Source organism: Oncorhynchus mykiss, chromosome 13 (genome assembly GCF_057628025.1).
Source record: "Oncorhynchus mykiss isolate SJ-2025 chromosome 13, ASM5762802v1, whole genome shotgun sequence".
NCBI classification, from domain to species: domain Eukaryota; kingdom Metazoa; phylum Chordata; class Actinopteri; order Salmoniformes; family Salmonidae; genus Oncorhynchus; species Oncorhynchus mykiss.
In genome coordinates, this window is record NC_143034.1 from 16,171,875 (window position 1) to 16,184,434 (window position 12,560).

Here is a 12,560-nt window from a genome sequence, read left to right on the forward strand (position 1 = left end):
GTTTTAGTCAGTGACTGTCTCCTGTAATCATCGTGTGTGTTTTAGTCAGTGACTGTCTCCTGTAATCATCGTGTGTGTTTAGTCAGTGACTGTCTCCTGTAATCATCGTGTGTGTTTAGTCAGTGACTGTCTCCTGTAATCATCATGTGTGTTTAGTCAGTGACTGTCTCCTGTAATCATCGTGTGTGTTTTAGTCAGTGACTGTCTCCTGTAATCATCGTGTGTGTTTAGTCAGTGACTGTCTCCTGTAATCATTGTGTGTGTTTAGTCAGTGACTGTCTCCTGTAATCATCGTGTGTGTTTAGTCAGTGTGCTAACAGCAGAATGATTATGCAGCTGCTCCATGTAGTTCCAGTGTATTTAGGAGCAGCTGTGACTTGCTGCATCTGACACACATCACAGACCATTGAAGGAAAGACAACCACAGAGATAACACATTAACAGTTAGTTCATTGTGTTTATCTTGATGATGGTAATACACATGGACACACACACGCACCCACCCACACACACACACTGCAGAGGACCCATGTGTGGCCAATCAGTGCAGACAACTCGTTTTAATCCGCTAATCAATCTAGCATCTGGGCGCTCGTGAAACCGGATTTTAAAAATCCATCAGATATGGACTGAATAATAGCACATTTTACTGGCACGGACAAATAATGGAGCTCAGGCATTTTAGTAGGAATTCAGGTATTCTATTTATTGTCAAATTTATTTTGGGGTTTGTTGTAGAATGCACAAAAATGTAAACACAACATGCAACAATTTCAAAGATTTTACTGAGTTCATATAAGGCCCTAATCTATGGATTTCACATCACTGGGAATACAGATATGCATCTGTTGGTCACAGATACCTTAAAAAAAGGGTAGGGGCGTGGATCAGAAAACCAGTCAGTGTCTGGTATGACCACCTTTTGCCTCATGCAGTGCGACACATCTCCTTCACATAGAGTTGATCAGGCTGTTGATTGTGGCCTGTGGAATGTTGTCCCGACTCCTATTCAATGGCTGTGCGAAGTTGTTGGATTATGGCTTGAACTGGAACACTCTGTCGTACACGTCCATCCAGAGCATCCCAAGCATGCTCAATGGGTGACGTCTGGTATGAAAGCCATGGAAGAACTGGGACATTGTGTATAGATCCTTGCGACATGGGGCCGTGCTGAAACATGAGGTGATGACGGCAGATGAATGGCACGACAATGGGCCTCAGGATCTCATCCCGGTATCTCTGTGAATTAAAATTGCCATCATTAAAATATAATTGTGCTTGTTCTCCGTAGCTTATGCCTGCCCATACCATAACCCCACCGCCCCCATGGGACACTGTTCACAACGCTGCATCGAACTGCAGTCGGGTCAAGACCTTGGTGAGGATGACGAGCTTGCCTGAGACAGATTCCAGTTCTCTGTTTTTTGGTAAATTCTTTCCAATGTATCCAGTAATTATCTTTTAGTTTTCTCATGATTTGGTTGGGTCTAATATAGTTGCTGTCCTGGGGCTCTGTGGGGTGTGTTTGTGTTTGTGAACAGAACCCCAGGACCAGCTTGCTTAGGGGACTCTTCTCTAGGTCCATCTCTCGGTAGGTAATGGCTTTGTTATGGAAGGTTTGGGAATCTCTTCCTTTTAGGTGGTTGCCGAATTTAACAACTTTTTGTTAATTAGCGGGTATCGGACTAATTCTTCTCTGCATTATTTGGTGTTTTACGTTGTACACAGAGGATGTTTTTGCAGAAGTCTGCATGCATAGTCTCAATTTGATGTTTGTCACGTTTTGTGAATTCTTGGTTGGTAAGCGGACCCCAGACCTCACAACCATAAATGGCAATGGGTTCTATAACTGATTTAAGTATTTTTAGCCAGCTCCTAATTGGGATGTCAAATTATATGTTCCTTTTGATGGCATAGAAGGCCCTTCTTACCTTGTCTCTCAGATCGTTCACAGCTTAGTGAAAGTTACCCGTGGCGCTGATGTTTAGGCCGAGGTACAGTAGGTATAGTTTTTTGTGTGCTCTTTGTCTTACTGAGATTTGCTTTCTGGGTCCAGGTCTGACAGAATCTGTGCAGAAGATCTAGGTGCTGCTGTAGGCCCTTCTTGGTTGGGAACAGATCTAGGTGCTGCTGTAGGCCCTCCTTGGTTGGGTACAGATCTAGGTGCTGCTGTAGGCCCTCCTTGGTTGGGTACAGATCTAGGTGCTGCTGTAGGCCCTCCTTGGTTGGGAACAGATCTAGGTGCTGCTGTAGGCCCTCCTTGGTTGGGAACAGATCTAGGTGCTGCTGTAGACCCTCCTTGGTTGGGTACAGATCTAGGTGCTGCTGTAGGCCCTCCTTGGTTGGGTACAGATCTAGGTGCTGCTGTAGGCCCTCCTTGGTTGGGTACAGATCTAGGTGCTGCTGTAGTTCCTCCTTGGTTGGGTACAGATCTAGGTGCTGCTGTAGGCCCTCCTTGGTTGGGTACAAATCTAGGTGCTGCTGTAGTTCCTCCTTGGTTGGGAACAGATCTAGGTGCTGCTGTAGTTCCTCCTTGGTTGGGTACAGATCTAGGTGCTGCTGTAAGCCCTCCTTGGTTGGGAACAGAAGCAACAGATCATCAGCAGTAGACATTTGACTTCAGATTCTAATAGGGTGAGGCCGGGTGCTGCACACTGTTCTAGCAGGGTGAGGCCGGGTGCTGCACACTGTTCTAGTGTCTTCGCCAATTTGTTGATATATAGTTGAAGTCGGAAGTTTACATACACTTATGTTGGAGTCATTAAAACTCTTTTTTTAATCACTCCACAAATTTCTTGTTAACAAACTATAGTTTTGGCAAGTCGTTGAGGACATCTACTTTGTGCAAGACACAAGTCATTTTTCCAACAATTCTTTACAGACAGATTATTTCACTTATAATTTACTGTACCACAATTCCAGTGGGTCAGAAGTTTACACACACTAAGTTGATTGTGCTTTTAAACAGCTTGGAAAATTCCAGAAAATGAAGTCATGGCTTTAGAAGCTTCTGATCGGCTAATTGACATCATTTGAGTAAATTGGAGGTGTACCTGTGGATGTATTTCAAGCCCTACCTTCAAACTCAGTGCCTCTTTGCTTGACATCATGGGAAAATCAAAAGAAATCAGCCAAGACCTCAGAAAATAAATTGGAGACCTCCACAAGTCTGGTTCATCCATGGGAGCAATTTCCAAACACCTGAAGGTACCACGTTCATCTGCACAAACAATAGTATGCAAGTATAAACACCATGGGATCACGCGGCCGTCATACCGCTCAGGAAGGAGATGCGTTCTGTCTCCTAGAGATGAACGTACTTTGGTGCAAAAAGTGCAAATAAATCCCAGAACAACAGCAAAGGACCTTGTGAAGATGCTGGAGGAAACATTTTCAATAGTATCTATATCCACAGTAAAACGAGTCCTATATCGACATAACCTTAAAGGCATCTCAGCAAGGAAGAAGAAGCCACTGTTCCAACACCGCCATGAAAAAAACAGACTACGGTTTGCAACTGCACATGGGGACAAATATCTTACTTTTTGGAGAAATGTCCTATGGTCTGATGAAACAAAAATAGAACTGTTTGGCCATAATGACCATCGTTATGTTTGGAGGAAAAAGGGCGAGGCTTGCAAGCCGAAGAACACCATCCCAACCGTGAAGCACGGGGGTGGCATCATCATGTTTTGGGGGTGCTTTGCTGCAGGAGGGACTGGTGCACTTCACAAAATAGATGGCATCATGAGGTAGGAAAATTATGTGGATATATTGAAGCAACATCTCAAGACATATGTCAGGAAGTTAAACCTTGGTCGCAAATGGGTCTTCCAAATGGACAATGACCCCAAGCATACTTCCAAAGTTGTGACAAAACGGCTTAAGGACTACAAAGTCAAGGTATTGGAGTGGCCATCACAAAGCCCCTGACCTCAATCCTATAGAAAATGTGTGGGCAGAACTGAAAAAGTGTGTGCGAACAAGGAGGACTACAAACCTGAATCAGTTACACCAGCTCTGTCTGGAGGAATAGGCCAAAATTCACCCAACTTATTGTGGGAAGCTTGTGGAAGGCTCCCAAAACGTTTGACCCAAGTTAAACAATTTAAAGGCAATGCTACCAGATACTAATTGAGTGTATGTAAACTTCTGACCCACTGGAAATGTGACGAAAGAAATAAAAGCTGAAAGAAATCAGTCTCTCTACTATTATTCTGACATTTCAAGTCCTTAAAATAAAGTTGTGATCCTAACTTTTTTACTCTGATTAAATGTGAGGAATTGTGAAAAACTGAGTTTAAATGTATTTGGCTAAGGTGTATGTAAACGTATGACTTCAAATGTATGTGGGTCTCAAACTGCATCCCTGTCACACCCCACGGCCCTGTGGAAAGAAATGTGTTTGTTTTTTTGTCAATTTGAACTTCACATTTTGTTGTTTGTGTTCATTGATTTTATAATGCCATCTATCTCTCTCCATCTATCTCTCTTTCTCTCTCTCTCTCTCCATCCCTCTTTCTCTCTCCATCTCTCTCTCTCTCTCTCTCTCTCCCTCTTTTCATCTGTCTATCTTTTTCTCTCTCTCTGTGGCCTTTCCTTTCATAGCCCAGCTAATAAGGGGGAACTTGAGTGGAACTTGTGCTGCTTGACTGCCCACTGAAGCTGCTATTGCGGAGTAATTTGCTGTGTGTGTGTCAGGGAGGGAGAGTGTGCAGGTGGCTGGACGGATGAATGTGTCAGTGTGTACTGTGTGTGTTGCGCTGTGTAAGTGTGTAAGACGCGTTCTGCTGTAACAAGCCTTTGTCTGGTGGAGTTTCTCTCTACTTTGGGCTTCCCTGACCCCTGACCTCTCCATGCTCCACAAAACCCAATTATCCACACCTCATCAGCACACAAGGTGTGTGTGTGTTCATCTCCCCTTCCTATCCGTCATCTCTCTCTCTCTCTCTCTCTCTCTCGACGTCATTAGGACCTACTTGCTCTCTCTCTCTCTCTTTTTTTCAGGACCCTGTTAGCTAAGACTCTTCTCCAAGCTTATACTCCAGTCACGTAACCTGGGAAACCACATCAGTGATTTCAGTTGTTGTAAATACAGCCTCCTTGTTTGTAACAGTGACACAATTACAAGTGTCTCTCTAGGGATGATGTAGGAGTTGCTCTCTGAGACACTAGGAAGAGAGCATTGCGTGTTTACTTATACAGTATATAGGTCAAACACAACCTTCTTCTGGTGCCCAGGTCCACTCACTGTCAGAGCAATTTCACACACATCATGAGAGGGATTATAGACCCCCTGTAATTCCACATCTCTCTCTCTTTCTCTCAAACTGTTCAGCATTTCTCTCACTGCTCCATGGGTGAAGTCTGGGTCAAGATCACACACCGAAACCAGTGTCTCTCTCTCTCTCTCTCTCTCTCTCTCTCCATCTCTCTCTCGCTCTCTCTCTCTCTCTCTCCCCATCTCTCTCTCGCTCTCTCTCTCTCACACGTTATACTGCTCTTTGGGACAGACAAGGTCATCCTCTACCTCACTCTTTACTGTTGTACAGCAACCTGATACCGCGCACACACCGTCTTACAGGCTCTCACCACAGAGCCCTGTGGGAAAGGTGACATCATCTTCTCCTATCTGGCTGTCAATTAAACCAAAGACAATGAGGTCATATTGTAAAGCAGCGGTTCCCAAACTAGGGGTCGCGACTGATTTGAAAATGGAGTTGCGGAAGAATTTCCAACCCCCCCCCAAAAAAAATAATTTTGGGGAAAAATTGAATTCCAAAAATCCCAAAATATAATAACCCTGTCTATACAACAAGCTCTCACAGCCCTGCCTGCAACCTGATCTCATAGTTTCACTTCAGACTTAGACTTAAACGGATGAATGTCGATTTTTCACCCATCACTTCAGAGTGGAGATGGTTGCCTCGCTTCGAGTTCTTAGGAAACAATGCAGTATTTAGTTTTTTGATGTAATATTTCTTACATTGTTACCCCAGGAAATCTCACTTATATGTACATATTCTCATTCACCCCTTTAGGTTTTTGTGTATTAGGTAGGTGTTGGGGAATTGTTAGATTACTTGTTAGATATTACTGCACTGTCGGAACTAGAAGCATTTCGCTACACTCGCATTAACATCTGCTAACCATGTGTATGTGTGTGTGAGCAGTAAGATTTGATTTGATTTGGTTGGGTTAAAACACAAACAACTCAAACATCCCAAATCGACCGCTCTTTCTTGTGACCAGCATGCTCACAGACTCACTGCAGAATCCCGACGTTTGTCCATAAACCTAACATTTTGAAGGTTAAGTTTAGGCATTCATTCTGAATGGTTAAGATAAGGGTTCAGGTTTTGGGTTAAAACAAAACTATAAAAAACAAGTGCCTTGTACAGGGATTGAACATTCAACCCTCTTGAGCTGGAGCTCGTGGCTTCCGCCCATCCGCCATCCCTGTCCACAATTCCCTAGCAAAACCCAAGCCTACTTGGTGGTAATAGAGCTCAGCGTTGCCCCTAGTGGCGGGGTTTGAAGGCATCTCCCGACGTCCTGGGGACCTGGACGGACGTCGAATTTCAGTGGATGTTGAGCGACCTGGTTGATCAATAACCAAGGATGTTTGATAGCAAGCTAAGGTTCTCTTAGACTAAACGCTGCAGCTCACCATGAAGTAGAACAATGGTGAGAATAGCATTGTCTGGTTTAACCAGGATTCCCTGTGTTTTCTCACATTGGATTCCTCATACTCTCAGAAACTTTAGGTTGAGATCATGCTGTCAGGTTATTTGTGATGACATAGGCACAGATGCTTACCAATGACACATCTCATCCTACTGTGGCTCCCTATTCCCTATATAGTGCACTTCTTTTGACCAGAGCCCTAGTCAAAAGTGGTGCCATTTGGGACGCAAGCAGATTGTCCTCTGGAGAGGAGCTGTTAATTCCTGTTTTGTGCCAGTCAACCTGCTGTGGCTTAATAAAACCACCCTGCGATTGGTTGACCGCCTGCTGCATCCAATCAGCACCTCTGTGGGCTGCTGCTCTGAGGACACTGTGTGGGTGTTTGAAAGAGACGTTGTAGCCCAAGGCAAGACAACACCAACACATTTGCAGCTCCCCTGTCACACAGCACCTGTGTCTGTGTGTGTGAATGAGAGCGGGAGGGAAGGAGAGCGATTGAGACAGCTAGAAGGAGAGAGAGAGACTGACTTCTGTCGTGTATTCTGAACTGTCGCTGAAACCAGTCTGCTCTACCTGTAGCTAAGGCCAGTCCTAGATAAAGGAGATAGAGTGTAGTATTATTGTGTTTACAGTGCATTCGGATTGTATTCAGACCCCTTGACTTGTTCCACATTTTGTTACGTTCCAGCCTTATTCTATAATGGATTAAAACGTTTTTTCCCCCCATAATGACAAAGCAAAAACAGGTTTTTAGAAATGTTTACAAAGAAAATGAAATATCACATTTACATAAGTATTCAGCCCCTTTGCTCATTACTTTGTTGAAGCACCTTTGGCAGCGATTACAGCCTTAGGTCTTCCTGGGTATGACGCTACAAGCTTGGCACACCTGTATTTGGGGAGTTTTTGGGGAGTGCCACCACCATTCTTCACCGTAGGGATGGTGCCAGGTTTCCTTCCAACATGACGCTTGGCATTCAGGCCAAAGAGTTAAATATTGACCAACATGTTTGCTAATATTCTGTGTGTTTTTTTTCCTCTCATCCAGTGATCTAAATGGCAACAACCTGACGACCATCAGCAAGACAGACTTCTCTGGCCTCAAACACCTCAGAGTTCTGTAAGTCCCGTCCCTCACTACACTACTATTCACCTCAGAGTTCTGTAAGTCCTGTCCCTCACTACACTACTATTCACCTCAGAGTTCTGTAAGTCCTGTCCCTCACTACACTACTATTCACCTCAGAGTCCTGTAAGTCCTGTCCCTCACTACACTACTATTCACCTCAGAGTTCTGTAAGTCCCGTCCCTCACTACACTACTATTCACCTCAGAGTTCTGTAAGTCCTGTCCCTCACTACACTACTATTCACCTCAGAGTTCTGTAAGTCCTGTCCCTCACTACACTACTATTCACCTCAGAGTTCTGTAAGTCCCGTCCCTCACTACACTACTATTCACCTCAGAGTTCTGTAAGTCCCGTCCCTCACTACACTACTATTCACCTCAGAGTTCTGTAAGTCCTGTCCCTCACTACACTACTATTCACCTCAGAGTTCTGTAAGTCCTGTCCCTCACTACACTACTATTCACCTCAGCGTTCTGTAAGTCCTGTCCCTCACTACACTACTATTCACCTCAGAGTTCTGTAAGTCCTGTCCCTCACTACACTACTATTCACCTCAGAGTTCTGTAAGTCCCGTCCCTCACTACACTACTATTCACCTCAGCGTTCTGTAAGTCCTGTCCCTCACTACACTACTATTCACCTCAGAGTTCTGTAAGTCCTGTCCCTCACTACACTACTATTCACCTCAGAGTTCTGTAAGTCCCGTCCCTCACTACACTACTATTCACCTCAGAGTTCTGTAAGTCCTGTCCCTCACTACACTACTATTCACCTCAGAGTTCTGTAAGTCCCATCCCTCACTACACTACTATTCACCTCAGAGTTCTGTAAGTTCTGTCCCTCACTACACTACTATTCACCTCAGAGTTCTGTAAGTCCTGTCCCTCACTACACTACTATTCACCTCAGAGTTCTGTAAGTCCTGTCCCTCACTACACTACTATTCACCTCAGAGTTCTGTAAGTCCCGTCCCTCACTACACTACTATTCACCTCAGAGTTCTGTAAGTCCCGTCCCTCACTACACTACTATTCACCTCAGAGTTCTGTAAGTCCTGTCCCTCACTACACTACTATTCACCTCAGAGTTCTGTAAGTCCTGTCCCTCACTACACTACTATTCACCTCAGAGTTCTGTAAGTCCTGTCCCTCACTACACTACTATTCACCTCAGAGTTCTGTAAGTCCTGTCCCTCACTACACTACTATTCACCTCAGAGTTCTGTAAGTCCTGTCCCTCACTACACTACTATTCACCTCAGAGTTCTGTAAGTCCTGTCCCTCACTACACTACTATTCACCTCAGAGTTCTGTAAGTCCTGTCCCTCACTACACTACTATTCACCTCAGAGTTCTGTAAGTCCTGTCCCTCACTACACTACTATTCACCTCAGAGTTCTGTAAGTCCTGTCCCTCACTACACTACTATTCACCTCAGAGTTCTGTAAGTCCTGTCCCTCACTACACTACTATTCACCTCAGAGTTCTGTAAGTCCTGTCCCTCACTACACTACTATTCACCTCAGAGTTCTGTAAGTCCCGTCCCTCACTACACTACTATTCACCTCAGAGTTCTGTAAGTCCCGTCCCTCACTACACTACTATTCACCTCAGAGTTCTGTAAGTCCTGTCCCTCACTACACTACTATTCACCTCAGAGTTCTGTAAGTCCTGTCCCTCACTACACTACTATTCACCTCAGAGTTCTGTAAGTCCCGTCCCTCACTACACTACTATTCACCTCAGAGTTCTGTAAGTCCTGTCCCTCACTACACTACTATTCACCTCAGAGTTCTGTAAGTCCCATCCCTCACTACACTACTATTCACCTCAGAGTTCTGTAAGTCCTGTCCCTCACTACACTACTATTCACCTCAGCGTTCTGTAAGTCCTGTCCCTCACTACACTACTATTCACCTCAGAGTTCTGTAAGTCCCATCCCTCACTACACTACTATTCACCTCAGTGTTCTGTAAGTCCCGTCCCTCACTACACTACTATTCACCTCAGAGTTCTGTAAGTCCTGTCCCTCACTACACTACTATTCACCTCAGAGTTCTGTAAGTCCTGTCCCTCACTACACTACTATTCACCTCAGAGTTCTGTAAGTCCCGTCCCTCACTACACTACTATTCACCTCAGAGTTCTGTAAGTCCCATCCCTCACTACACTACTATTCACCTCAGAGTTCTGTAAGTCCCGTCCCTCACTACACTACTATTCACCTCAGAGTTCTGTAAGTCCTGTCCCTCACTACACTACTATTCACCTCAGAGTTCTGTAAGTCCTGTCCCTCACTAAACTACTATTCACCTCAGAGTTCTGTAAGTCCCGTCCCTCACTACACTACTATTCACCTCAGAGTTCTGTAAGTCCTGTCCCTCACTACACTACTATTCACCTCAGAGTTCTGTAAGTCCTGTCCCTCACTACACTACTATTCACCTCAGTGTTCTGTAAGTCCCGTCCCTCACTACACTACTATTCACCTCAGAGTTCTGTAAGTCCTGTCCCTCACTACACTACTATTCACCTCAGAGTTCTGTAAGTCCTGTCCCTCACTACACTACTATTCACCTCAGAGTTCTGTAAGTCCTGTCCCTCACTACACTACTATTCACCTCAGAGTTCTGTAAGTCCTGTCCCTCACTACACTACTATTCACCTCAGAGTTCTGTAAGTCCTGTCCCTCACTACACTACTATTCACCTCAGAGTTCTGTAAGTCCTGTCCCTCACTACACTACTATTCACCTCAGAGTTCTGTAAGTCCCGTCCCTCACTACACTACTATTCACCTCAGAGTTCTGTAAGTCCTGTCCCTCACTACACTACTATTCACCTCAGAGTTCTGTAAGTCCTGTCCCTCACTACACTACTATTCACCTCAGAGTTCTGTAAGTCCTGTCCCTCACTACACTACTATTCACCTCAGCGTTCTGTAAGTCCCGTCCCTCACTACACTACTATTCACCTCAGAGTTCTGTAAGTCCTGTCCCTCACTACACTACTATTCACCTCAGAGTTCTGTAAGTCCTGTCCCTCACTACACTACTATTCACCTCAGAGTTCTGTAAGTCCCATCCCTCACTACACTACTATTCACCTCAGAGTTCTGTAAGTCCCGTCCCTCACTACACTACTATTCACCTCAGAGTTCTGTAAGTCCTGTCCCTCACTACACTACTATTCACCTCAGAGTTCTGTAAGTCCTGTCCCTCACTACACTACTATTCACCTCAGCGTTCTGTAAGTCCTGTCCCTCACTACACTACTATTCACCTCAGAGTTCTGTAAGTCCTGTCCCTCACTACACTACTATTCACCTCAGAGTTCTGTAAGTCCCGTCCCTCACTACACTACTATTCACCTCAGCGTTCTGTAAGTCCTGTCCCTCACTACACTACTATTCACCTCAGAGTTCTGTAAGTCCCGTCCCTCACTACACTACTATTCACCTCAGAGTTCTGTAAGTCCTGTCCCTCACTACACTACTATTCACCTCAGAGTTCTGTAAGTCCTGTCCCTCACTACACTACTATTCACCTCAGAGTTCTGTAAGTCCCGTCCCTCACTACACTACTATTCACCTCAGAGTTCTGTAAGTCCTGTCCCTCACTACACTACTATTCACCTCAGTGAGGTCTTACTACACTCAATATTACTGTTACCAGGAGTTGGAACTGGTTCAAGGAACAGAACCGGGAAATAATGACATTTTTCAAGGAACGGAAGCAGAACCGGGAGCAAAAGTGATCTCTAGTGGTCCGGAACAGAACCATTATTTTAAAAGCATGAGAACCGGTTAATTACTTTCTTTTAGGTTGAGATAATGTTTTTGTCCCACATGAAACACAATCAAAGTGCCAATGCTAAGCAGTCCCTCTGTCGCTCAGAAACATCTCCTTCCAGTGTCTGCCTGCCGGTATGTTTTCTAGGCTTAAGGATACAGTTATCACATTACACATGGGCTTCATTAACTTCAACAGGGTAAGATGTGTTGTGTGAAAGTATTCAGACCCCTTGACTTTGTTACATTACAGCCTTATTCTAAAATTGATTTTAAAAAAACTATATTCTCAGCAATCTGCACACCCCATAATGACACAGCAAAAACAGTTTTATTTTTATTGTATTGCTAATGGATAAAAAAAATATTAAATATTACATATACATAAGTATTCAGACCCTTTACTCTGTACTTTGTTGAAGCACCTTTGGCAGCGATTACAGCCTTGGGTATGACGCTACAAGCTTGGCACACCTGTATTTGGGGAGTTTCTCCCATTCTTCTCTGCAGATCCTCTCAAGCTCTGTCAGGTTGGATGGGGAGCGTCGCTGCACAGCTATTTTCAGGTCTCTCTAGAGATGTTCGATCGGGTTCATGACTGTGCACTGGCTGGCCGCACAAAGACATTCAGAGAATTGTCCTGAAGCCACTCCTGCATTGTCTTGGCTGTGTGCTTAAGGTCGTTGTCCTGTTGGAAGTCTGAGGTCTTGAGTGCTCTGGAGCAGGTTTTCATCAAAGATCTCTCTGTTCTTTGCTCTGTTCATCTTTCCCTCGATTCTGACTAGTCTTCCAGTTCCTGCCGCTGAAAAACATCCCCACAACATGATGCTGCCACCGCAATGCTTCACCTTAGGGACGGTGCCAGGTTTCCTCCAGACGTGACGCTTTGCATTCAGGCCAAAGAGTTCAATCTTGGTTTCATCAAACCAGAGAATCTTGATTCTCATGGTCTGAGA

At 44.7% G+C, this 12,560-nt stretch overlaps 1 protein-coding gene across 1 annotated transcript in view; it reads left to right on the forward strand.

Annotated features, from left to right (window-relative positions):
• The window catches only part of slit1b (slit homolog 1b (Drosophila)), a 124,805-nt gene that overhangs the window by 10,637 nt on the left and 101,608 nt on the right, over window positions 1–12,560 (forward strand). Inside the window, exon 2 of the mRNA XM_090195419.1 lies at window positions 7,736–7,807. Within this exon, the coding sequence (XP_090051545.1) occupies window positions 7,736–7,807 (72 nt within the window). The remainder of the gene's footprint in view (window positions 1–7,735; window positions 7,808–12,560) is intronic.